The sequence below is a fragment of the Glarea lozoyensis genome (assembly GCF_000409485.1).
Source record: "Glarea lozoyensis ATCC 20868 chromosome Unknown GLAREA7, whole genome shotgun sequence".
Classification (NCBI taxonomy): Eukaryota; Fungi; Ascomycota; class Leotiomycetes; order Helotiales; family Helotiaceae; genus Glarea; species Glarea lozoyensis.
In genome coordinates this window covers 3,081,321-3,108,078 of record NW_007361002.1, presented here as the reverse complement: position 1 = coordinate 3,108,078, position 26,758 = coordinate 3,081,321, and the positions used below count along the sequence as shown (strand labels likewise).

Sequence of the window (26,758 nt, the reverse complement as noted above, 5' to 3'; positions counted from 1 at the left end):
CAGGGTAAATGCCATGACCACTTTCAGACGTACTCGGTGAGAGGTTATACTAACTTTGGTTCGATTCGCCCTAATTCGTCCGATGACTTGCATGCTGCATACAGCCCTGCGCAATATCCTGCGCAATATCCACCACTCATTGTTCGTTATATGTTGGGGATTAATGCAGGACAGATGTGGTGTGTTAGTAGCTGCATATCTCACAAGAGAGGAGGTACCATATCATTTGTAAGGCGCAGATTTCATTGCACACAACGACGGGACGCCGCACGATGGTATCTTACAATAGCAATGTCTTTATATCTACTTAATTTTATTATTTTTTAAGAAGTAGAAAAACAATGCTGTAAGAGATAGAGAGACAATACTAACTACTATAATCTTAGCTATTTATTCCCCTAGCTTCTAGTATGTAGAACGAGTAGCGATCAATAATTTAACTCTTCATCCTTACCCTCTATTTCACTTCCATGAGACGATCCTTTTCTTCTTTTTAGCCTCGCAAGCTTAAGTTCTAGCTCTAACCTTTGAACGTCGTCAAGATCATCGCCTTCAACAATCTCGTCCTCATCATGATCCCGAGTCCGACCTGCACCCCGACGGGACTTGACATTGCTCCTGCTACGAGTGCCTGTATAATCTTCTTCTTCATCACCATAATCTCCTCGAATCCTAGAGCCACGGTGAGCAGTTGGTACCTTTCGAGCACGGGATTCGAGATCATCTTCGTCAGGACTTGCATCGTCGAAATCATCGTATGAATAAGTCCGACCACCACGACGATGCAATGGAGCTTGCTTTCTGGAACCCCCTGCTGGCACACGGGACCTCGGATAGATCCCTTGGTTGGTATCTTTCCTCACCTCTTCCCGCTCAGCAAGAATCCCATAAGTATCCTCTTCCTTCAACCCATGGATATCACTGATATAATCATCAAAATGGGCACTAGTTTCCGCTACCCTGTCAAAATGCGCGGCTTTCAACAATGGTCTTTCGAGCCTCAAAGATTCCTGCGCGTCGTGAAAATCCCAGTTGGCTAGTGCTAAAGCGGTTTGAAAGGCGTTCTTGATCTGTCGGCCGTTCCAGCGACGGGAAGGGTGTTCGATATTCTCGGCCCAGTGTCGTTCGTAGAATTTCCGAATCCTATCTTCTTCAATGTCAATATCGAGGCCGCTTTGTCTGAGGCGGGAGATGTTTCGCTCCCAGACTTGTTTTGTTGAGGGGCGATCTAGGCGTGGATAGTAGAGACTGATATGGATGCGGGATCTGAATGCTTCGTCGAATTCGCCGACTCGGTTGGTTGTCAGGATTATTACACCGGAATAATATTCGAGAACTCGTAGAAAGACTATACCATATTTAGCGTCAATCGTAGTGGACATCCTATACAACTTACCGGACACAAGGCTATTTCTTTCAATGTCACCTTTTTCTCTCTTGGCTAAGAAGACGTCTGCTTCATCAAGAAGCAAGACACATCTCCATCTATGCGCTAACTCACAGAAGTACTCGAGGGTTACCTGTGCTGTGGATGCAGTGGTGCCAATATCTCCGCACGTAATGGGCAACAGTGGCCTCCTCAATTGAGCGGCGACACACTCAGCCGTAGATGTTTTACCAACACCAGGAACCCCATGAAGAAGAATTATCAGACCCTTTCCTTTGCCCTTAACAACGTCCATTGAAAATTCGTCCATCTCGTCATCGGAGTTACCAGATGTTTTCTTGGGAGTTCCGACTTGGTTCTTGATCAGAGCCTGAAGAAGCATCCTATGACCCTTCGGCAACACCAAATTTTCTAAGCCAGACCTGATCCTCTGCGATTGTACTTCAGTGATATCTTCGATCAGATTGATATCTAAGGGAAACCATTTGTGGTGAAGCATTGCATATCCATAGACCCGCGGAGGAAGCAATGTAAGGAAGTTATCAGGTAATGGGGAGTCCCGTAGGAGACGGAATGCCAACTCGTCGGTGGATCGTAGAAACTCACTTCGACGATCCTCTTCGAAGTTAGAGTCATCAAAGACGTCTGTAATCCAGGGCTGGTTCTTGATTCTTGGGAGAGCATCGAAGACTTCTCTCCTGTCTGCATCAGTGGAACGATTGATGATACTGCCACCGAATTTGATTTGCCATTTATAAAATTTCTTCTTGAAGTGCTCCACGCCGGAAGCTTGATCTATCATCACCTCACTCTTCACCTGTTTGCGGTACAATTAGCAAAATGACTCCATACGTGGTGCAGGTTTGAAATACCTCTACGTCAGCAATAACATAATTGGCCAAGCGATTTATGCTTTTCGTAACCTGATTTGCTTCCCTAAGTGTCATGCCAGAATATTTCTTGTGAGCTCCCAGGACAAGGCTCGTAAACCGGTTTCCCCTCTCAATCAGCTTTTTCCGAATATCTTCATTCTTAGGATCATACTCGGATGGGTACACAGCGAAGGACAACACCGAACGTTTGCCAGTGTACGGAAGGATAGCGAATCTTTTGGGTTTTGGACCGATCCTATATCCATCGAAGTCAAGAAGGTAGCAATCAATAATGAAGGTTGTCCTGTCTAAAACAGTTGATTTGACGGTATCGCAACACTGCTCATCACCTTCGGACTCTGATTCCCATTGTCGATTGTTAACAGCGTGGAAGGAAGATTTAATGCCATTATCAAAACAAACTCGCCCACCTGTAACATGGAGCACATGGTAGGCCTGGCACCTATTTGGGTCACCTCGCTGATTCGAGCCATAGATGACAATACCGGGCTTATAAACTTGCCACAGATGTTCGAAGGCGACTTCTTCTAGAGTGTGGGTGGAGGCTGCAAGCTTGATGTCGAAAATATCTGACATGTCTTTATCCATAAATTCGACGAGACAGCGAAGTTCGTCTCTATTTCGTCTTGCCTCGCGAGCTTTTTCCTCAAGTGTGTTCTCGTCTTTGGCATTGGCGTCTGTGAGTTCTTCTCCAGCTGGAACATTGGCAGTCATGGGAGCATTTTCAACGTTCCTTCCAGAGGTAGAGTTTCCAACGTGCTGGTTAAGTCTGGCCTCTGCCTGATCGCAAATAGTCTCAACCTCTTTCAACGATTCTCTGATCTCCGATTCGTAGGCAACAAGATGTTTGAATGGGCGTACCAAGACATTTTGCTCAGTCGGGAAATTGGTATCGGTGCATTGCCCTAAAACCTTCAGTAGATATGTGGAGTTTATAGCAAGACGGTATGGAGTCTCCACAGGTGAAAACTCTGCGCTTCTGATGTCTTGCGCAGCGCTCTCCCCCATCTTTTGGTCATTGTCCTTGCGTCGCCGTGCAATCTTGACAGTTCTTTTGGACGAAACAATCAGCACGCTCAGCTTTGGATCAAGTTTACCCTCCGTCTTGACGTTTCGCCATTGATCTGCCGGAACTCGCGTGATTTCGACTTTTTGCCGTTTCTGTAGTTCCGCATCCTCTTTCTCCTTTTCTGGGCTACTAGTATCCCTTTTTTCCCTTCCAATTTCCCCACTATCGCCTCTATGAGCCGCGTTATTAGTGAATTTATGATATTGACTAAGAAAAATATTTACCTTCGCGAGTTCTTCACAGAACGCAGTTCCTTCTCTATTGAATCCAAGCGTTTTTTGAGCTGGGTTACATAGTTCTCCGAATTTTCGTCGAGGGCACTGGCTTGAACGATGCCATGAGGATTGCTCTCATCGTTGTCGCTGGTCGCTTCACGGCTTTCGGCAGGCTTGGCGCTTTCGAACCCCGAATTGAAAGGCTGCACAATTTCCTTCTTCCCATCATTGTCACTCATTTCAACGCCGTTGGAAAATATAAGAGGAATTGTTTCCTGTATGTCGGTGGTTGCTCTTGGTGACATGTCGAAACCTTATTCCCAATGTTGGCGCGAGCGATGCCGAGTCGGCGTCGCCGACGAGAATACACAGATTATGATGTGTGAGTCGAGGCCTTTCAGTTAAGGCAGGTTTTATTGTCCTCGATCTTGCTGATACTCATGAGGTGGGGAAGATGGTTTTTTCTTAAACAAAGTAAGGCTCTGCCCCGACCGAGTATGGAGGTGGGTGGTGTGACTGACAGCAACTACTGCATGCAGTAATACAGCCCCCAATGCACGCTCTTGCGAAAAGGGCTCTTTCCACACCTCCAGTATTTCAGACATGAAGCTGACTGGCTCACCGAGTGAGTGGTGGTACAGCGAGCTCTGTATCCTTGTCATGCATAATTAAACACCACGGCCAGAGCCTCGCCCATCATGTTTAAATTTTGCAGGACTTCCATTGTAACCAGATTAATTTGGACTGTAATAATCCGTTCATGAGACAATAACGCCACGAATAACATGAGTAGTGATTTTCTTGCCTCGCCTCCGAGGCGCTCACGACTTGGTGGAATGGTTGAGACTTATATGCGCAAGAAGCTTCCACGAGACATTCATCCTGCTTTCAACGCAGTGAGGAATCGTGAAGAAGCAACCACTGCTCTTGCACAAATTCCTGTCCATGATGGGACAGGACTGTGTTTGGTGAGGCAAGAGCAAAGGCCTGAAAATGACCAAGTAGATCCGGATGACGATAACGGGCTGTCTTTGTATGCTGCTCTACTAGACAGTATCTCGTAAACTAACAATCCTCAGGGAAGAATTGTACAAAGATGCAGATAGCGAAAGTAAAAGATTCAAACTGGCGATGGAATCCTACGAAAAGACGACAGCCGGCACGAAATTCAAGACTGACGTCTCGAGCAACGCGATGCACACCTGGGAAGAAGTTCTCGAAGAAATAAACATAGCTTCAGAGAACTACAACAATGTCCCCGGCCTATGGGGGAAAGTCCGCAGAGGGTTTCGTCGTTTCGGCAAGAATAACGCAGTCTTTACGGCGTGGTCAAGTCTTTTACCGTCAGAGTCGCAGTATTTCTCCATACTTTGTGGTGGCGTAAAGCTCATCATTGGGGTTAGTGTAGAGCCCGAGTGTATGAGATGTGGTCGCTAATATCTCGAGAGGCTGCAGCGCGTATGCATGACCTTCGACAGGATATCTGTGATGCTTTAGCGGAGATCCCAACCTTGCTAATAAATACAAATAGAGCTCTGGGCGTGTTCAAGAAGTCTCAAGACCTCCATCAATGTAGCTCAGCACTCTATATTGCAACCATAGCAGCTTTACACCACATCGTCTTGTGGTATAAAGAAAAGGCCTACAGTATTTTGTTTACAATTGGATGGAAGGAATCCAGCTGACCGCGCTCAGGGAAAATATCCAAAAGTTTCTTCAAGCAGGACTCCTACGGAGAGGAGTTGAAAGAAATGATCCAAGCCATCAGAAAACAGTCTGAACTCTTCGAAAAATCCGCTCGGATGTGTTTATATGAGACAAGCGTCAACACGAACCAAGAAGTGAGATCTCAACGCATAGAGTTGCGCGCAAATCAAACGACACTTGTGGGGTACTTGGATCAATCGCACAAAAAGATTGAAGCGTTGGAAAATCGAGTCTCCGACTTGACCGAGGTTTTGGCAAAATTTCTAAGTAGCAACGCTCGAATTGATCCAAAGACTCGAGATTGTCAGTCCCACTTTCGGTCTTTGCTCTGACTAACATTGAACAGCGAGAGGACCGATACTTCCCTTACGCAAGGCAGCTTCCGAATCAAGATTAATTACAGGTATGAGTCGGCAGAATCCATCATTCCAGGGAAGCTAATAAGTCATCAATTCAGATCGTTCCAAAACCCAAGATGCGCTTCTGTCAGCTTTCGACTACGAAAGCTCAGTCATTCGCCGAGATGTCGCAGCCTGTCTCCGAGGAATCTGGGCCGTACCACGACCCGACCAAGATCGTATAGTTGCAATGATGCAGTCTCCAAAGCTACACCGATGGATAGTAGAGGAAGGTTCTACAGCTCTCTTCATAAATGCCAATTGCAAAGGCGCCAGAAGGCAGTCAACCTCATTCGTCTCCGCAAAGATCGTGGATTCGATCCAACCTTCAAGTATTAAGCTTCAGCACCAGCCAAGCACAACCTTTGCTCTTTCCTTCTTTTGCGGAGAGCACTTGCGTTCGGACGATCCTGACTCGGGGGTTAGTGGTATGATGAGAAGTTTACTTAGCCAGCTACTCCTCGCATATTCGAACTTCGATCTCTACCATATCGACAAGATGAGGAATATAGACTACGAACAAGTCGATGATCTCTGTAGTATGTTCTACCTACTCATAGATCAACTTCCGCCACATATCATAGTTTTCTGTATCATTGATTCAATCACTTTCTTCGAGGAGGATGAGGTACTTTGTGAAGAAAGCGAGCTAGTAGTACAGCAGTTGGCAGATGTCGTGGAAAGAACCCAGGATTATGGATGCACTTTCAAGCTCTTGTTAACCAGTCCTTGGAATAGTCATATACTATACAAGAGCCTGCCATCCCAAGAGAGAGATGTGGTGTGGATGCCAACAAAAGTGCCATCGAAGGGTGGATTTACAGCAATGAAATGGGGTGCCACTATTGGTGCGGATGTAGCTCTGCTCGTGCCTAGATAGCGTATTCATGACCATTCGCATCGTGATTACTACATCACTGCTTTCAAATCATTTATTACTTTGCTAGAAGCGAATAAGCCTCCTTCCACAGGTGAGAAAACAATAGCCCAAACTCTCCGTGCCTCCTTGTCCCTTGAAAACCTGCCGAGCCGAGCCCTGAAATGAATCTTGTCCTTCTGTCAGCCAGTCCCGACGCCAGAGCAAGGACCGTCGAGAGAAGCGGACAGGAAACTCACTCTGCCATGGCCAGCGTATGAAGCGCCATATTCTTACATTGATTCGATAATCCATCTATAGAGTCCAAAAGCTTGAGCTTTCCCTAGAAAGCCAACTCGTAGGGAAAACACGAGGATGCAATGATATATCAGGCTCCCTTGGGAAATAATACCGTTATTGGAAGCAACGCTAGCGTATCTTACCATGGTATTGCGAGAAGCGAGATTCAACCTGAGCAGATGAGGGCTAGGAGCGATCTAGATGTGTGGCCGCAATGAAATTTGGACTAGCAATGGTGCACCACAAGTATCTTGCAAGTCTGACCGCAACTCTCCTCAAAGTGTAAAATAATAACATGCTATCAAAAACACCCTCTCCGCTTAAATATTTTAAATTGATTTACCATGTTTCATCTGATAAGAGCACCAGCACCACCTAGAAGTGCTGAGAAGTCGTCATCTGAGATTATTGGACTGATAGGTTTTCTTTCAGTCTTGCAATGCATTGGTTTGGGTATCAGATAACACGCTGCAATGTGTAATCGACTAGCCTTTAACTTTATTTTTCGGGTCCCTCCTCGTGGCTAGATAACTTAGTCTTGCTTTCTGGTTCATTTGTCTTCTCAGAACGGACGAAAAATGATGAATATATCTCTTCCTTTTGTCTGTAAGATTGCCTCCATAACATTCCAAATTAACGAGGCTCTAATCCAGGACATAGAATTGAGCTATGACTCCCATTACAGAGAACGTCAATGGAAGAGCCCATGTCTCTATATTCCCGTGTTCATTTTGCGGAAATACAACATAGAATATGACGCCTGAGATACCTGCTGCAACGAACAAAAACCGTGTATAAAACGCTTTTTAAAAAAACCGCACATGTTAGCTAAACACTTCAAAAAAGGGATGTTGTATTTGGGCGAAAATCACAGTCAAGACCATAATTTTGAGGCAGCGGAGAATAGATGAAAATACATATGAACGTTGAATAATTTTACTTACAACGATATGACATTTCATTTGAGCGCTTGAACAGTTGCTGCCGTCTGCGCACGCTCGCAAATAAGATCTCGCCAGCTTCATGCCCAAAAATACCAACATAGGAAGCTTTTGAAAAAGTAGTAACCTCTCGACCTGTTCCAAATTCCCATCTTGAGCTAATCTGTTGAGCTCGATTATGTGAGATGTTGTACTCATCTGTAAGAATTTTGGCGAAAAAGTTTTGCACGACAACTGCCTCAGAAGCTACCGCAGGCAAATCCGCGCCCAATTCATTTGACATGGTGGTTATGGTGAGCTATTGGGTATACCGGTTGAGAGTATAACCTCCAACAGAAAATGGGAACGCAAGACGTGCGTGATTTAAACCCTTTGTGCAGTTTTTATGGGTGTGAACCATGAGCAAGGATCTTAAGCGCCAAACATACCACCAACATCTTGGCGTAGGGGGTCGCAGGCTGAAATTAAGACAAAACTGGAAAACAAAAAGAAAACACTTTGCGAAGTATACCAGCAGTTGCTTGGACTTTCTAGAAAATGCTCATTCTATCGTAGAGTACCTCATAATGTTCACCGAGTGCGCCGCACTCGAATAGCTCCAAGTGGTGGATTGTTGGTAGGTATCCATGAGTATGGGCAAAAATCAACAGACAGACAAGGGTATGAGATCTTTTTAGATTGAACAACGTTAACGCCTGGATTGACGGACCGAGACTCCGTCACCCCAGGCAAGTAATCGGTGGACATATCACTCAGGTTCTAAGGACGCGCTCCCGCATGTGACTTTGTCGATTACTGACTCAGTACTAAATAATAACCCAAAAAGCAGTTACGGAGTCGGGATATTCCTCAAAATGATTAGATGTCCTATGTGGTTCCCAATTGGTACTGGACCACCAAGAGAACTGACATTGAGAGACTCCCTTTAATAAGCGAGAAGTTGCCAGAGAAACAAGACATACCAATTGATAAATTTGTCAAGCATGTGTAGTGTATCATCTTTATCTCATGCACGACAGCATGGTAAAGGTCAATGGTCAGATTATCAATAGTGCTGTTGGCTTTTTTGCTGGGATATCTTCAGCAAGTCTGTCAACAGATTTACCCTTTCGGTCTTGATCCGAGATGTGACATTTCAGATGTCCAGTCGGATGCCCATGCTTCTTCTGGGTTATTAGACCCACTGTAACTGGGCCACCACAACAAACATAACTACTTGTGATAAATATCATTGCACAAACGGAACAAAAAGTCTCTGCTTTCGATTAAAGCTCTCGAAATTGTGGAGTATGATGTAGCTGCTGAGATGAAGCAAACTCAACAAACGAAAATCAGGTCGAAGACTTCTGGGTCGCTTAAGCCCAGCTTTTGACACCAGACTACCTAGGTAGATCCAGAGATTGAAAGAGGTTTATCTCATTACTCTGTGCGTCCTTTGTTGGATTTAAGGGGTTATTGATTGGGTAATTATTCTGCCAATGTTGGTGAGACCGATTCAACCAACCAGATCTATAAGACTTAACATGGCACACAATATCGTGAGCTGTCAGAGGCACATCTCGTTACCACTTTGACGAGCTGTAGAATGGAGCTTTGTTGCTATTGACGATTCTCAGTTAATTTACATAAATGACTTGCAAGGCAGTGTTGGTATTTAACAGTCGGTCTCTCGACTAAGACTTCAGAGCCCATGCCCTCACTCCACGTGTATTGCTCGAAAGATCGTTCTGCAGCGCAATTCGATAGCGCAAGGCAATCAGGCTGGTAATGTTGGTATATGTACAGATCTAGTGTCAAAAGCCAACATACCTGCCAATTCCGGTCACGACGAACGAGGTGGCTGAGTATCTGTCATGAAGAGTACGGCACAGAAAACCTCAGTATGACTAGGAAGACTGCCTTTCAAAGTATAAAGTGAGGATACAGACACCAGATTTCCCTTTTTCTATCCTCAACATTAAATTCAGAATCCCCTTGCGATTCTTCATAAGCTCGACACGATTGTGACCTTTTGTGCACTTGATCACTATGCGGCTTCATTGCTGGATTCTCCTTGCTGCTTCTACTTCACTGCTTGGCAATGCTGATGCAGCTGACTATTTACCAAGAGCATTGTCATGGGGTATGGCACTTACTTCACGTTTGCTCGCTAGAGGGGGCATGCATGCAGAGTCTGGAATTGTCTTTGCTTCAGCAACTGGCCAGAGCATTTTCAATATCGCCAAAGAGTGTAAGACCGCTGATGGGAGGTTGGTTGATGGATGGGAGTGTGCGAACTCCATTGTTCAGTCTAGTTGTGCTGTTGCGTTAGCAGCTTGTGGGTTTCGCCGGGGTGAGGTGTGTATCTTATTATTAACATTTCATCTTACTCACTAGATGATTTCATAAATGGTTCAGCGCTAACGTGCTTTTAGGTGGCCACGAAAAGGAGCATTTCGTATCTAGATGTCATTCTATCCAAATTTCCAAACAATGTGAAGATTACAGATCTTACCATTAATGGAGAGAGCGTGCCTTCTAACACATCACAAGCGATGATCGAACGTCGGGGTACAGATGCTACCGCGGAGCCAATCGCCGTGGCGTACGCTGGAACACTTCCATTTACGTTTATCCTTCACAGCACAATCACATCAAATGACACCGATCCCGACTTGGATGACCTTGCATCTGAAAGTGACTCTCTAATTCGGAGAGAAGCCAAAGATAGTCTCGTGGGAAGTGATATTCCAATTTTCATAGCCACTGATGGAACAAATTGGTCAATCCACCACATCGCTGCGATTGACAACGAGACGGCGACACTTGGGGACGATCTCGTCGAACGTGGTGGCATCAGTGGCTATAACCATATTGGCGTAGGAGGGTTGAAGGTGGGATGCAATTCCGATCCTGTTGCTTACTGGGATGACGTTATCAATTGGCTCGAAGTAGGTAGAGAGTACAAACCTCTTTACTATTTAGTTTACTATACCAAACTGTCACTGTTTGTCGGTCACTCTTTCACTCAATGGGTCTATCCATATGGAGGGGACAAAGGGTACAATGGCCAATTTATGATGGAAGGAGAGACGGTTCCTTTCAATGGGGCCTGGGAGGACAACTGGAATTGGTGTTTTGGAATATATCCAACAAACTGTTGAGGAACATGGGATGACTCAAGCAATCGGATTATCAGAGAAAGTCATGGATAGATGCGAGGAGGATCAATATTTTTGGTTGATAGAGAGACAAACAGAGAAAGCATAGTGTGGTTTCGATCCGGGGCGAAGGGAACTTATGTTACAATGAGACACAAACCATCAGAGTAGAACTCAGGAGCAGATATCTAAACTCACAGAAGAATATTGGAATATACTTACGAGTGGCTAGCAAAAGACCTTTCAATGCTAAATTAATACCCCCGTTGCTTGCCATGGCAAATATTATGCCTGAAATAGCTGCAACAACGAGGCAGTTATTTGGACTCGCCTTCTACCAAGGCTGAGGTCCACCCCGTCTGACAACCTTCCCGACATTCTCGTCCTCCTTCCCCTCCACCACCTCCCTTATAATCTGTCCACCTAGCGCCGGATCTTTAGCCCCAAACTTGGCATTCATCTCCTTCCCCAATCCTCCCAAACCCGTGGCCAAATGTCCAGGAGAAACACACCAAACTTTCACACCATCCTCCTTCAAGACACGAAACCACTGTCGCATCAACATGTTCATACCGCATTTACTGGCACGGTACGCGGGCATACCAAGAGACTTGGGCCAGCCGGCGGGTGGAGACTTGTCGATGGGAAGAGGTGATGTTGCAGTCTCGGTGAGGGTTGAAGTACCTGATGTGATGAATAAGAGACGTGGGTTCTTGGAGGCCAGCAGGAGTGGCATGAGTGTGTGGGTTACAATATGAGTTCCGGTTACATTGAGATTCCAAGTTTTGTTCCACAACTCGCGCATCGAGAGACCGTCGGTGTCCGCTCGAAGGTCAAATAGAGCTCCTATCATGATATCAGTTATCATAGAACATTCTCGACAAAGTGGAAAAGTGCTTACCAGCGTTATTGATCAAAACGTCAAGTCGTTTGTATCCATCAATTATCTTAACGAATGCTTGATTAATTGAATCATCGTCTTCGATATCTATCTGAATAGTTTCGATCGTACTGGAACTTTCAGGGTATTGTGCTTGCGCATCCTTTGCTGCTGTGTTGGCTTTTTCGATGCTGCGACCACCCAAAAGTATTGTATAAGCAACGTCGGATTGAAGCAAAGATTTAACAATTTCAAATCCAAGACCAGTATTGGCCCCGGTAATGAAAACAATCTGGTTGGAATCCATATGTAATGAAGTGTTCGAGTGAGGTTCTAGTGATGATTTTGTTCGGTACACTTGGGGTTGATGAATGTAAGTAAAGAAGAGGGAATTTGGTTTACTTTATACACAGCTTTGGACTCGATTGAGTAAGAGATGAAAGCTGATTTGTAAACCTGAAAAGCATCTGATCTATGGTTGTTGGCGGATGTTGGACTTAAGGAGAGGAAAATTACCTAAAGCGGTAATTGTCGCGGCCGACCCGGATTCTCGATTTGGTTGGGCGCTTTTTGGCCGGAGTTGCGACCGATCCCGACCTTTTACCTGCAAAGAGTTTGCCGTCAAGCCTCTGACTACATTTAGTCTCAGAATTAAATATTGGGCTAGTCGGAAATCTATGTTGAGACCAGTTTTCTTGCAAGTCTCGAGTTTGCCCAAAATTGAGCAAAGTACGTTGGATGCAGGAGTTTAACATCGATAAGACAAGTTTACGCAGTCTACAATAAATGCTCAGCGATACTTTGCTTAAGAGCTTGGATAAGTAAACTGGGATCGAATTAGAAACCTTGTTGTGCTACAACTCGAGTGTTCATCTCCAAACTTTCGCTCCCTGCAAGATTGGACGAATAATTAGGCACCGAATTCAGACCATTCATTATTTGCAACACCAACGGTTGAGAAATCTAATAAAGTGTCCATCAAATCGAAGGCTGTCTCATCACCAGGATTATAATTATATCCAGTCCAGGCGGGTAATTCAAGTGAAAACCAATCGATGGCTTCCTCGTCAACAAATGATACTTCGTCCGCATGGGCGACTTGACTTTGAGAAGCCGGAGCTGTGTTGTTTTCATGATGTGACTTCGACAATTTAGCCGCAGCCAAAGTGAGTTTGATAGCCCCGGCAACGCTCTGAGCATCTTTGCTGACACTAGACTTCTCCAGACAGACAGCATGCGACTGCTTTAATAAGTCGAGTAGCTTGCTATCGATCAAAACAGGTATGGTCGTAATCTGACTACCAGATTTCAGTTTGGTGTGTACTGCCAGACACAGAACCATGACACCTAACAAAAAATCATTCATCGTAAAATTATTGAGCATCCAGCGCACGTCGTAGAGTTGTCCACCTGGCGAGATTTCCTTGTTCATATCGAGGAACTGATCAACAACTTTCGACCCCGCATCAATACACACTTCGGTACTGAAAGCATTTCCTTTTTTCATATATTTGCGATGGAGGATACATAAACTCTTAAGGTATATGAAATCTAAATAGATCCGTGACATGATGAGAAATGAGTCATCTGCTAGTGATTCCGCTAATGGACGGGCTCGAAGAATTTTGGGAATAGTCTTTTGCATTCCTCGGACCTCGTTGTCGAGCTGCAGAATTTCGCTTTCGGACTTCTCCTTAAATGAAAGCGCATCGCAGTAGACATTATAGAAGCCGACAACCAGCCTTTCTTTGACCGCAAACCATAATAACTTTGTTCCTTCAATTTCTGTTCTAGACGGAGGCAACGTTACGGAACTTTCGTCGAAATCGGAGTCCATAAGATTTTGCGGCGATTTGGCATCGCAAGCTTCAAAGCGGATGTTGCTAGGCATACCGAGCATGAATGAAATCATCAAATCCATCTGCTTACAGACCGCCCAAGATCTCCGACGCATCTCAGCATCAAACACAGTGAACTTTCCAATGTAGTCTGGATCCCGGTGATAGCCCATTTCGTATCCCAAACGGACAGCAACTGCTAGTATCGCACCAACTTCTCGAGAAGGATCAAGGCTTTGTAAGTTCCTGCATTGAGCATACATAAGCAGTGCCTCAAGCGTAAACTTTTGTGGCCGGTGGTATTGACCAAGTACCAGACATTTTCCTGCTGCAGTATGAAAGCTATGGTAGTCTCTGATTGTGTTTGTAGATGGATTCCGTACTGAATCGGGCAAAGCTACAAACCGAGACGAAAAGTAACATACAGAAAATAGCATGGAAAGCCAAAGAGGATTGACCTTGTTGACATCCTGCCAGAACTTCCGATATTGACGTTGGAAATGATAGGTGTGAATGAAAGGTGCAATATATGTCTTCGCTGAGAAGTATGCTGCAAGAAAGCGATCGACTTCAATTTTCTCGGGAAGGTACTGGGAGATTATCTGCTGCAGAGAGTAATTTCCAGATGATCCAAATATTACATCGCTGTTTTGGTGACCCACCACTTCTGTGAGCGGCGGGCTCTCTTCGCTCGCATCGAGAACTGCTGTTCCAGCTGCAACCTTTAGCGCATGAATGTCCTGCAATATAGCTGACCAATGGGTGGACCCAAAATACGTCGTAGTTGGGGAGTCGTTGTTTGCCGTTACATTTAATTGCTTTGAACTTGCTTTAGTAGAATGCACGGAAGCTTCTGTTGACTTCTCAGTCCCCTGGCCCCCTATCAATTGCTGGACCAAAGACTCCAAATGCAACAATCTGTCTTCAGCCGCATTGTTTCTGGCTGTACTCATCGAGGAGACTATCTTCTTTTCATAGCTGCAGAGAGCGCCTTCGTCCCTCTTACAACAGCTTGAACACGGTTGCTTCCGGTCGCACCGAAGTTTGGAAAGTTGACATGGATTACAAACAAGGCGGGGCCGCTTGGTAACTTTTGAAAGATGCGGCTTGTTTGGGTTTGCTTTAAATTTGTGCTGGAAACCTTGCAACTCATTCATCCCGCGATCTCATTAGATGTTGGACTGAGAGGCTTCCAAAAGGAGTCGGTTGCTGATCACTGTGACGCGTAAAATGTTGTTTGGGTTTGAGGGAGATGTGTCGTTTGTTAACTTGCCAACGGAAAGTAGCCGTCACGTGATACGCTTGTACTCATCGACGGATAATGTTCCTAAATGGGAAGAACGATAGACGAAAGCGGATCTTGTTTAAATTGATCTTAATATGATACTGTAAAGATAATTAAAACAAATCTGAAATGTAAGAAAATTCCACTTCACCAGTAGTAGTACTAGTCTGCCCGGATACCTTCTTCGACACAATTTTGACACAATAACGATCACGTTAGCAATATACACTTTAGTTCATTGATCACTAGAAATTATTTCTATTGGAAAGGCTGAGTAAGTCTGTTAGAAAAGAATTGTTGGGACACATTTTCTCATATTTATTGTACTTTTATGGGTGCCTCGTCGCCGAACCACTAACTACAGCTCAGAAGCAACAAGAAACTCAAAACGCCATAGAAACTCGCTAGTTACGAATCTTCTATTCCATTACTCCAACAAAAGATCTTAACCTTATTCCCCCTTGAATCTCAAAGTGTCCTTATTAGCCTCATAGAATGAGACGCAGAACTGCTCAACTTTCTCCGCCTGTGCCAAACCAGCCTTTTCCCGGATTGTATCCACATTATCAATGTTGATGACGATCTTTATGGCCAGCAAGATCATATACTCAATATACTCTGCCAACGGCATAATGATTTGATAGTTCGCGGCTTTGTGGATTTCCAGTAGGCTGAGGAGCTTTTGGTAGTTGTCCACTTCATCCCCTTCCTCAAGAATCTGCAATTCCTCCTCGTCGATGAGTTCCTGGTAGGCTTACTTGATCAGAATGGACAGCGCGTTGAAAGTGAGAAAGTCTTCCTGGCTGGCCGGATCGAATTCAAAAACAGACTCGACAGGGAACCCACCGAAGAATTGTTGGCGCCATTTTTCGGAGATATTAGCTAACACTGCGCGATGTGCTTTGATTTCACGACCCTCTGTGCGGAACGTGACGTCGCAGCCCTGTTGCTTCTTTCTCATTTCCTGGAATCCTTTCATTCCTGTGTGACCATTGAGTAATCCTGGCTGCGGTGGACTAATTTGGATTCCGATGGGATAATTAATAGCTCTACATCCTAGTTTCTTGAGTAGGTTCTCGTACTGTCTCAATCCTGGTCGGACAGCTTGAAGGCGACCTGCATCTACGGAGCTAGCGAGAACCAAATGATCTATATCAATCCAGGAAGACTGGATTTCAAAAGGAGTAATACCCTGACCGTTCAAGGAATTAGTGTTCAGGAAAAGAGGCAAGCCGTGAAGATGAGAATTAAAAGTTGTCTTTGCCGTGTCTTGGTGGTTCTGGAGGAAGATGTATGTTGCCTGGAGATCTTTGAAGAAATCTCGAGCAGAAGTCATGTCGAGTGACGAACAGATAGAATGTAAATATTCCAAATGTCTCCACACCATCTCCACTGGAGGCTTTCCTGCATACTTGACTCGGTGAAAAACTTCCTTTGATGGAGTGTTAATGGGGAAGGGTGTTTGACTCCAACACACCGCAGCATGGTGATAGTGAGATACGACTTCGGAGAGGCACAATACCGGCTGACTTGATGCAATTGTCCTCATGTGCAACCGTCTGAATTCTGGCTCGGATCCAAATCGTGTATCTGAAATGAACACTTTTTTCTGCGTCAGACGAGACCAAGCTTGTAGATCGAAACCATCCGTACTTGATGAAGGATTGCATAGGGGGCGTAATACGACATCGGCGTCGTTCTCGAGATGCGAGTCCCAAGGTCCTGAGAGTCGACGGGCGATCGAATTCAAGCACTCAAGATAATCATTCGCAGCAAAACGACCCGAGACTCGATGTCGAATACCAGCTCGTCGCCAGAAGAAAGTATGTTTGCGAACAGTTTCATGGAGAAGTTTTGTTGGCTCCTCGGTCCTAAATGCAGCCCGGAAAACTTCATCTTCAGCTTCGAATAGGTTGCTAACGTGGGTGATATCCAAATTTCCATCCACCGCGAGATTGTTATTCCGAATCGCAGAGTCTACGTTAGACCCACTATGAACTGTGTTAATGAAATCTGCGAGCGCCGAGATTAAAGCTCCGTAGGTACGCAGATCTGCTTTCGATATGGCAGACGGAAGAGGGAAGATGTAATCGTCGATCAGTTGAGCTGTAGTAATTCTCTTAACTTTCAGGAACTCCATACAGTCATTCCATGTGGTCGCCTCGTCATGTGATACAAATTTCTCGCCGTTTTTGATCCAGGACACAAGAAATTCCTTTTGCTCAGCAATCTTCGCAGTCACTGAGCTTAAGAGACTGTTTACGTTTGGATCTGCGCTTTTCCAAAGAGGAATTGTTCTTAGATCTTGAAGAATTGGATCTGAAACTGTACTAGTCGAAGTGGTAGATTTGTTCATCTTACAAAAACGTTCAATCAAATCTCGTAAGACCTAATGTGCGTTAGTTTGGAAAATGTATGAGAAAGGTGGAGAAGAAGTCTACCTCGAAGTCGGATTCTAAGAGGTTTGGTTGAAGAAAGTCGCCAACGGATAGGCTTGACGAAGTAGCCAGCTCGTGAAACGCTTTAAAAAGTCGTGATATTGAGTCCTTAGACTCGTGCAATGAACTGCTGTCTTTTAGCGACTTCGGCATAATAGTTCTGTCAAAACAGACTAGACCCGGAATCTTGCGAATAAGCGCTAGGTGTTCTTCTTCAGTTGGCTCAATGATCGCAGGCAAAGTGTCCATCTCGGAGAGACGACGATAGCTTTCAACGTCTCCGGTCCTAGATTTCAGCACGTTACCAAAGTGATCGAGCTCAACATCCTCCGATGTATCGAGGTTTGAGTCCCAGAACTTCCAAAAGTCTCGGAGCCAATTATCTTCCTGCTTGCTCACAGCTTTTGGCTCAGGCCTCAACTCCATTAATTCATCCACATAGCAGAGCTCGAGGGCCTTGAGATTAGAAGTTCGTGCTTTCAGAACATAACGGAAAGCTTTGTCATACGACTCCGATACCATAAGGCTAGACGCGAACTTGAAAAGCTTTTGAGTCTTGGCTGGTGCTAAAAAGTAGTCCTTTGCCTCCGAAATCTGGTCTCCGACTCTCAATGTGCCAAGAGTTCCATCTAATAGGGGAATAATATGGCATCCATCTAACTCAAGCTGCTGATCTTCGTCTTTTGGTAGGGCAATTCTGAGTACAGCATCTAGAACCGATGGGTTGTAACTGAGCATACCTTCCAGGGCGGTTCGAAACTCTGTAGTCTTAGACAGTCGACGTATGAAAGAACCATCGACGAATTGAGCTCCGTCAATCTTCCTTAATTGCTTTGACACGTACTCCGGCAAACGTCTTACGAGTTTGACTTGTAAAGTAAGAAGCAGAGGAGCCAAAGCTTCTGACACTTTTTCTGTCAAATCATCAAATACAGCCGTATCAATGGTATATATCTTCAACTTTTGTCGTTTCGAAGGTTTCAAAGAAGGTTGGGCGGATGGAAAGAGGGATAAATTACAACCCGTCAACTTTTCCCAAAATCCGAGGCTCAGAAGGGAGAGGTGGCTACTAGTAGGCACTTCCCTCTGTGGCCAAAAGTCGAACACCTTTTGTCCAATCTCGTCGGCAAGCACGCTGAGAAACTGTAACAATATCTCTGGTAACTTTTCGCTGAGCAGATATCGGTTCCAAGCAGAGCCATCCGTGTCATTCATTGGGTCGCTCACCACAAAGGTGCGCCTATCTCCCGAAATATCAAATGTCGCATGTACAGCAACATTGAAGTCGGACCGGATTGTCAGAGGTAGTGTTTTGAATACATGGGGTCGGTCAGCTTTGGCCTCGATGATTTTTCCATTGATCGTGGCGCAAATCTTCGCTGCAAAGCCACATTCAACTCGTTTCATGACCCGTGTCGAAGTATAAGGCAAATCCTTGGTTTCGGCCTCGATGTCTTCGATGGCCACTTTATACGTATCTTTGCCAGATTGACGGCCCTCTGCTCCACATGATTGCTCATGTGAAATTTCGACATTCTGTGACCACGAGTTGGCCAAAGTGACTGAGTCCTTTCTGGTTACCGACCATTCACATTTCTCGTTTCCGTGTATAGTGAAATCAATGTACTTAATCTTTCGAACGAACAAAAGCGACACCTTCGCGACTTCAAAATAAGATTCCAAGAGAGTTTTCACTCCTAATAAACTGAGGTCTGGGTTTTTCAACCTGAATTTTGACTCGACTCCAGATGGGCGCAACGGAAATCTGAATATCGTTCCTGGGTATTCATCAAGATCCAAACTATAACCCCAAAGTGCCTCGAAAGCAATCAGTTGGTTTGGGTGTCTTTCCCTAAGCAACTTGATTTTGACTTTAATACCAGATTTTGGATTGCCATGATCTCCCAAGCCTAGGACGCGTCGTTGTGCACTGAAATAGTTAGAACTTAATATCTAAACAGAAGCATAGACTTACTCAAGGATCACAAGGTATTCCCCGCTGAGGATAATCGGGGTATCAGTCCAGTGATACATTGTCTGAGAACCTCGGCCAAATTGTCCGATCACTTCTACATTTTCTGTCTTACTTCCAGAGCCCACATTCTGGAATCCTTTGAAGTCTTGCTCGCTGAAAACTGCTCTGGAATTAGTTTGCGTCTCATTTAGTTAGAATGAAACTTACCATCATCGTTATGAACAAGCAAAGCGGGCCCTTGGGCTGCCTTCAAATCATCGTGGTACAAACCCTCTTGTGGGTGCGTCCGCGTATCCAGTAACCAATTAATCACGGTTGCGGTGGTGGTGTCATCTGCATTGGCCAAGTACTCGTTAAAGGTACTTCCGATGACATAACTCTCTAAAGTTCTTACGATAGACGTCGTCATGTCTTCCTGCTGTTCATACTCGTCGGATATTTCTAGCTCTTCGTCTCGTATACGATCGGTAAGCTTGGCGATCTTAAGCTTCTCAGAAATAGATTGAGGGATGTCGGGGTGAGTAAGAGGCTTATCTGAAACAAAGCGTCTAGTGCCTGAATTGGGATAACTAATATCCTCTACAGGTATCATCTTTTTGGTATCGCTAACAATCCTAAAGCCAGTCAAGTCCGATCTAGGAACCCAACTTGCCAACTTTGCCAGTTTAACCGCCACGCACACCTCTTCGTCGTCTAAGACATCTTTAGTTGCGAGCTGAGTGCTGATTGTGACCAAACTCTCAGCAAGCGGGCCTTCGCGAACACCAAAATGTTGTAACAACGGTTTGTGGTCCTCCCAGAATTTCTTGTCCACGTTTGCTGCATAGGGATACAGACCATCACAATTGGCAGCGCGAGTCCTCGACGGGGCGAAGGCCTTTGATGGAGTTATTAGATGAGAGTTGCCTGTAAAAACAAACGGTAGATCATTGATCTCGGTCTGCCAAAGCTCAAAGTTGCCAAGCCCATAAATATATGTCAAGACCGCATCAACAATCGTTCTGTTTTTGTTTTCAATGCCATGACGGAGTTGACCAAGTAGAACATCTTGCGAAATTGTTTCGCGCCAACCAAGCTCGGTCATCCACTCGTTCCCGACATGTCCCTCAAATATCGGCATTTGAGAGTCCACAAGTGGGCGGTCATCACCACCACGGCATTTGCTAGGGGCGCATAAGACTAACTCCTTAGCCTGTAAACTCTGTACAGGAATCCATTCCAGAGTCTTGATGTTTACTGCTTGAGATATGCGGGATGCCGTCGGTGACGGACCATAAGAACCTAGCAACCGGCAAACGCGCTTGTTAATTTCCGAAATGGGTTGATTGCATGAAGCGAACTTCTGAACTCGAGCAAGAAACATTTCGTAATCAAGGACACGTTTTAGGCCAATACCTCGTATAACAGTAGTATACTGTGCAAAGAACTTTTGATCTGGTCGAACTTGTTCGTCATCAAAGAACATTCCTAGTAGGTCTGAAGCGGATGGGTCTATGAGGTCTGTTGCAAGAGAAAGTTTCGATATACTCGATCCCGTAGCACTTTGTGCTGGAACGATGGCGAGCGACCGGAGTTTTGATTGGACCGGAGTTGATAGGCAAGAAAATTGGGAGAAGATTAATTTGACTAGTTGTAATTTGCAAGACTCCGGCATGTCTTGAGTTTGCGGAGTATTCCAGTTTGGTATCACGAATTTCTCCACGACTTCGCGTCGATTCAGACACCCCAGAAGACTAAGCGTACGGTTGACTCGAGATAGATTGCCAAAAGGAGGCACATGTATGAATTGTACATCCGTGACCTCTGGAATGGGACAGACTTTCTCCTCGGAGAGTCCGATCGAGGTTGTGACTGCGTCAAGATTTGTCCATTCCATATCAAGCGTCCTGTTTAGTGTTAATAACAAGCACATCAAATAGATTGTAGCACTCACCACTTTTTGCCCTTCTTTGACCAAAATACTTTCCGGAATACAGTCAAATATTTGATAGACCCGTTGATAAGTTGTCGATCAACATTGCTCACACTCAGCCTTAAACTGCTTGCGATTATCTCTAGGATGCGTTCCCTAATTGCAGGTGGAGCTTTAGAGACTCTAATGGTGTTGTCCTTCAGCCATTCTACGAAGACAATGATGTTTCCAGCATCCGCGATCCGTAGGGAAGGATTGTTGAAAGATGCTTGCATGAGAGTTGGCAGAGCTTCAGTGACAGATCCGAGCATTCGAGAGTCTATCAGAGGGTTCACACTCGACTCCTTGTCATGGAAATCTTTCATGAACTTTCCAGTGACGCTAGAGTCAGCGTTGAATGCCCTATGTGCTGAACTTCGAGGCACCACTTTTCGGTATTGCCCATTAGTGAGAGGGATCAACCATAGTTCTGACGCGACTTGAACAAATTCTACACCATGATTCATAATCCAAGCCCAGGCGTGGTGGACGAAGGTTGAAGCTTCCTCATTTAGCATGACCATATCCTGTTCAGTAGGCAGTCCAGCGAATACGAATTGTAGGGAATAGACGCTCAGGTATTCGAAGGGGCGATAACTGATGTATGGTCTTAGTTGCATAGTGCCGCACTGGTCTCGGAGAAGTTTCACGGTCCGCTTGGGAAGTTGACCAAGATCGATGACAGAATCGGTCTGATGGCAGAACAGCTTGGCTTCAGCTTCATCTCGATCAATGAAAGTCCTTTCCAGCTCCAATGGTCCGAATTCACCACTTTTGAAGGGAAATAGGTTCAAGAAATAGAATTTCTCCAGATGCGTCTCTTCTTGCAATAAATATTCGAGGATTTTGACTTTTGCATTACTATCCAGCTTGGCCACAGCCATAGGATTTTGCTTGAAGAATAGAGACAAGCTTTCTGCACTGAGATAGCGACCGACGAAGTATTGCTTGGTGCGTGATAACAACCTAGATAGTGAATAAACTACTGGCACTTTGGCTTGACCTAGCGCAGCTCTCAGTAACGGAGCCACAGGGGCCGTGCTTAAAAAGCTTTGGGTAGCCGTCATGTAGCCTGCTTCGGTAGGCCAAATGGGCAAGGCTTTCTCATTGATAATGCGAAGAAAGTCATCGAGGACGCCATTGAAATAATCATAAGGAACCAGCGATTCTTGTGGCCACCACTGAAAGACTTGGGAGACTTCTTCGTGTTGCGCCATAAAATCACTAAGCTGCACCCATGCTGACGGAATGCAACTGTGAAAGAGCCAGTCGTTCCATTTGGTGGCATCATCTTTTGACTTCAAGCCTTCGCGATCTGAGCATGTGAGTCGTTGCCGGTCTGGCGACAAGTGAAAGGCTCCGTGTATGTGAACAGGTTGCCCCGGTTGGATCGGAAGAGGCACAACGGTGGATAGTGAGCCGATAGGCTCGTTATCGCGAGGATAAATCTGTGCAGCAACCGCAACCCAGGGAAATTGTTTCTCTTGTTCAGCCCATCGTCTCATTTCATCTGACATCAGATCACCTGGAAGGCTATGGTGAACAAAAAATGCAGTTTCGGTTGTAAGCCCATCAGTCTGTAGCTGTAAGCCAAGCTTAAAAGAATGGTGGAATGATGAATGCGAGTTTTCCAGTGCCGAATTGATGCCGTCGAGTACCTTACGTTTGTGCCTGAAAACGTTAGACAAAGGTGAAAATCAATGCCGAAAAAAGACTTACGACCGCGCGTTTTCAATATCAAGTACTGTCATTTTGGTGTAGATACTGGAGCTGCTGATCGTGATGGATTCGACGTTTTTCAAGTACAGCAAGCCTCCCTTGCCAAATTCGGAAGCAAAATTCTGTAGGACTTCCTGTACCTCGAGTACAGTGGGGTGTTTGCCAGAGATTTCACTTCTGCGGCTCTGTTCTTCGGTACGTAGGGGGATGCGAATTACCGTGCCATCAAACCTTTCGCAGGGGTTGGTGATAATTGGCTTGAAGACAGACATATGATTTTGCATTTCCGTGTCTTCACAATCTGCCACAAAATTGTATCGAGGTCCGCCCGCATGCTCACCCAGGTCTCTCGACCATTCCATATGTGGATCTAGAATACTGAACTGGTCCCGAGACACAATTGAAGGTGAGTCCGTCCAATTGTAAACCTGCAACGTCAGTCGACCTTGGACACCTAAAATAGGATGTTCTCACATACCGTGTTGAAGCCACGACCGAACTTGCCAGTTTTAGAACCGTCAAGAAATTTCAAAGAATCGCCTAGACTTGAAAGACTCTTGAAGTCGTCATCTTGAAATATACCACTGTTGTAGGCTAAGAGTGCCGGTCCCTGATATTGGGCCAGCGCTTCATGCATGAGACCAGTAGTAGTGTATGATCGGTCATCGAGATGGAATCGCTGTACAGTCAGTTAAAATCTATGAATCACATATATTCAGAGACAATTCGGCATACCACTTCTCTTGCCCCGGCATCATCAGCGTTCTGCAAAAGCTCTCGGAGCACTCCAAATCCAGCGGGGTAGTCCAGGCATAACTGTTTCAACGTGGTAGTAAGACGCTGCACCTATGCGTTTGAGGCTACAGGCTTTGGAGCCATGATGGCGAGTTTGTTGTAGTGTTGCACGCAACAGGGCAGTTGGCTGGGCGTAAATTGTTTGGGGAAGTTGTAGATGTCGATCTTGATAAATTGTCGATCTTGATATTGGTAAGGAAACCACGAAAGAGACTTCCCGGAAAGAAAGCACAAGGAAAATTTCTTTCGGCTGGTTTAAGGAATAGCGCCAAAGTTAGAAATTGGAAAGGTGAGGTCGTCGTGAACCCTTGGTGATAAACAGTAGTTCATTGATCTAGTTGAGGTCTCGCTTAGATGGCAATAAGAGCTGCAATAGTAGTGACAAGACACTGTAGACGTATGTTAATCACGCAGATATATGTAACTCAGAAATGAAGAGAAGTTTTGTGCCTTAATGAAAAGCTAGCCGGCATATCAATGTATAAGTCAGTCGACGGCCGCGTTGCACAGGCCGAACCAACAGTCGCTGGGGCTGAGCAAACCTAAGTGAACCAATGTAATGGAAGCCGCTCCCGTCTAGACAAGGCTCTTGTTTGAGGAGCCATTGGTTCTCTCTTTGGCTGAATATATGCTTGACTTTATCGAGGCTTTCTTGCATACGCGCTGCAGCCAGCCGCTAAGCTGTGTTTGTTCACCGAATGCATATTGCTTTTGGCGAATGACGGACGGAATTTGACGCCGGTCGCCGGAATGGTCGGACTCATCATTGAGAAGAAAAGCCTGACGTTGGATTATGTCTGAACGTTGTCTGATTGATAGGTGTGATTATAATACCATTCTTGGGAACATTCATGAGATGTCGTTGCTCTTCATCTCGGAGGCGGGATTACATTTTTCCCTGCCATTCCAAGCCATCTCGCTTGAACCAGCACGTGATACATTCTCCTATTAAGACAACTTTTCATGGACTTATGGTGGCCAAATATTCTTTGATCCCTTTAGAATTTTCGAGAAAATTATGATACTACCATTCCTGTCAAGGATGAGATTGAATGAAATACAAAAAAGCATACTGTTACACAACCACTTTATGCTCCGCAACTTCAAATGAACACCTCTCAGATTCGAAACTTCCAGTTTCTCATTACTGGGTACAAAGTTATGTTAATCACTAGGCAGAAGAAAATTCGTCTCGCTCATACTCTGTTGGTCCTGGTCTAAAGAGAACAGAGACTTGCTATGGAACGAATCAGTACGAAAGTTTTAGGGAACGAAATATTTCTACATTTACAAGTGGTTCCTGATGGTATTTCCCCATGCTTTACCCATCGAAGCGATGACAGCTTGCTCCTCATCATTCCAATCCGCCGGCTTCACCACATCCTCAGCAAAAGAATGTTCGCCTCCGAAAGCCAGATGAAACACGCATACTTCGAAAATTCGTGGATAAAATCCAGCTGATTGCCAGTCAAGAAGAGATATAGATCCATCATCAAGCAATATGAAGTTTCGAGGTGCAATATCAAGATGGCACAGTACTAATTCATAATCAGAAAATCTGACCTTGGTGTCCTCTTTTCTCAATCTCCTATTGAACCACCTTTCCAAAGCTTCAATGGTATGGAAGATGGTTTCCTCGCTCTCGTCCCATAGAAGACCAGCGGGTGCCCCTCCACAAAGTGGTCCAGGCACGGGACTGTATGATTTTTCGAAGAAGACTTCAGGTGAGGAGCCACGTATTGTCGCAAGATAAGCCATGATATCCTTGATTCTCTGGATCAAAGAAGACTCTTCGAGTTTTTCAAGTGGTCTTCCATTCATATATTCCATGACTATGTACCCAACATATCCTCTCATGAAACAGCGGTAGACTACGGGAACGCAAACGATATTTTGGTCAATTAATTCGTAGGCTCGGGTTTGATTTCTACCCTCCTTTTGTTTAACACCTATGCCAAATTTAACAACGGCTTTGGACGATATTTTGACGACTTGATTGCCATGGGAAATTCCGCCAATCAGCGCATTCCCTGCATCCGTACAGAAAGCAACTATCTCATTCTCGGTCGCAATCTCGTGGTCGAGTTCTTGAGCAGCCATCTAGGACTGACGAAAATACACGAATTTGTAGCATCTGTGGCCTATGGCGGCGTGGGCACCGCTGCCTTTTATGGATTATGAGACCGCTCAGCTTTAGCGAGCCGAAAGAGCGGTGTAGTCCCAGATAGCATCATCCAACAAAACGAACTTTCAATTGTTTGCAAAGAGTTTCAAAGAATGAATGTGATCCAGAAGCACACGTGCGCAGTCCTGCATGCTAGTAAACAAATGTCCAGATGTATTTTGAGATTATTTCCTTCGTACCGTTGAAGAAATATTCAGCTCGTTGGTCTTTCGGCACTAGTTCACAGAGATGCTAGAGTTCAAGATTCGTTAATTTGTTGGCTAAAAGGAAAGAAAAAGCATATCTGAATATTCTCGCCAATTTTTCACACACTTCCCACGCAGTTAAGAGTTCAATGAGAAACATAGCTGTATCAATCGACTCTTGTAGAAATACGAGAGAAAACACTGTCGATGACTCGTCGCTTTTAGAAGTAGAAGGTATTCATTCCATCATATTTCCTCCAGAATTTTGTTCTCTCAGCAGCCGACCATCCATCTTTGCTCCAGACCCACTCACACTTTTGGCCAAACTTCTGACCTAGTCGTATCTCCATTGTTGTAATGATAATATGTCCCCTCGCTGACGTAAAAGTAAGGCTCTGGTTGGCCAACTTGAGAGCTTGAAGCTGAACTCATTGTCATCCCACCACCACCTGAGGAGTAAACATCTGCTGTCGATGCTGACGATTCCCCGCAACGCGAAGAGTTGATGACTCGGGCGTCGTATGAGGTTACATTGCATTGTCCAGTGGCGGTGGAATCTCGACCAGTTGAGCAGAACTCTCCTTCTACCATGTTGGGTTAT

General features: G+C 45.1%; 8 protein-coding genes across 8 annotated transcripts; 2 read left to right on the top strand and 6 right to left on the bottom strand.

The window, feature by feature from the left end:
• Positions 1-428: 428 nt before the first annotated feature.
• GLAREA_02209 (P-loop containing nucleoside triphosphate hydrolase) lies at positions 429-3,869 on the bottom strand (the record flags this gene model as incomplete). Its single annotated transcript, XM_008089425.1, has 4 exons — positions 429-1,348; positions 1,397-2,204; positions 2,260-3,520; positions 3,574-3,869. The coding sequence occupies 4 exons, from the start codon at positions 3,867-3,869 to the stop codon at positions 429-431; spliced, it is 3,285 nt and encodes a 1,094-aa protein (XP_008087616.1).
• Positions 3,870-4,349: 480 nt separating this feature from the next.
• On the top strand, positions 4,350-6,549 carry GLAREA_02208 (uncharacterized protein; the record flags this gene model as incomplete). The annotated part of the gene is made up of 6 exons (XM_008089424.1): positions 4,350-4,597; positions 4,644-4,962; positions 5,013-5,211; positions 5,260-5,574; positions 5,618-5,674; positions 5,729-6,549. 6 exons carry the CDS (start codon positions 4,350-4,352, stop codon positions 6,547-6,549), a joined length of 1,959 nt encoding a protein of 652 aa, XP_008087615.1.
• A 3,245-nt stretch (positions 6,550-9,794) lies between these two features.
• Positions 9,795-10,909, top strand: GLAREA_02207 (uncharacterized protein; the record flags this gene model as incomplete). Its single annotated transcript, XM_008089423.1, has 2 exons — positions 9,795-10,103; positions 10,181-10,909. 2 exons carry the CDS (start codon positions 9,795-9,797, stop codon positions 10,907-10,909), a joined length of 1,038 nt encoding a protein of 345 aa, XP_008087614.1.
• Positions 10,910-11,240: 331 nt separating this feature from the next.
• Positions 11,241-12,093, bottom strand: GLAREA_02206 (NAD(P)-binding Rossmann-fold containing protein; the record flags this gene model as incomplete). The annotated part of the gene is made up of 2 exons (XM_008089422.1): positions 11,241-11,752; positions 11,808-12,093. The coding sequence occupies 2 exons, from the start codon at positions 12,091-12,093 to the stop codon at positions 11,241-11,243; spliced, it is 798 nt and encodes a 265-aa protein (XP_008087613.1).
• A 603-nt stretch (positions 12,094-12,696) lies between these two features.
• GLAREA_02205 (uncharacterized protein) lies at positions 12,697-14,577 on the bottom strand (the record flags this gene model as incomplete). Its single annotated transcript, XM_008089421.1, has 1 exon — positions 12,697-14,577. One exon carries the CDS (start codon positions 14,575-14,577, stop codon positions 12,697-12,699), a length of 1,881 nt encoding a protein of 626 aa, XP_008087612.1.
• Positions 14,578-15,360: 783 nt separating this feature from the next.
• Positions 15,361-23,871, bottom strand: GLAREA_02204 (ATPase of HSP90 chaperone/DNA topoisomerase II/histidine kinase; the record flags this gene model as incomplete). Its single annotated transcript, XM_008089420.1, has 10 exons — positions 15,361-15,662; positions 15,756-17,298; positions 17,351-19,277; positions 19,323-19,482; positions 19,530-21,208; positions 21,256-22,944; positions 22,993-23,420; positions 23,471-23,671; positions 23,728-23,808; positions 23,857-23,871. The coding sequence occupies 10 exons, from the start codon at positions 23,869-23,871 to the stop codon at positions 15,361-15,363; spliced, it is 8,025 nt and encodes a 2,674-aa protein (XP_008087611.1).
• Positions 23,872-24,951: 1,080 nt separating this feature from the next.
• Positions 24,952-25,887, bottom strand: GLAREA_02203 (Protein kinase-like (PK-like); the record flags this gene model as incomplete). The annotated part of the gene is made up of 2 exons (XM_008089419.1): positions 24,952-25,024; positions 25,079-25,887. 2 exons carry the CDS (start codon positions 25,885-25,887, stop codon positions 24,952-24,954), a joined length of 882 nt encoding a protein of 293 aa, XP_008087610.1.
• A 579-nt stretch (positions 25,888-26,466) lies between these two features.
• On the bottom strand, positions 26,467-26,748 carry GLAREA_02202 (uncharacterized protein; the record flags this gene model as incomplete). Its single annotated transcript, XM_008089418.1, has 1 exon — positions 26,467-26,748. One exon carries the CDS (start codon positions 26,746-26,748, stop codon positions 26,467-26,469), a length of 282 nt encoding a protein of 93 aa, XP_008087609.1.
• Positions 26,749-26,758: the final 10 nt, after the last annotated feature.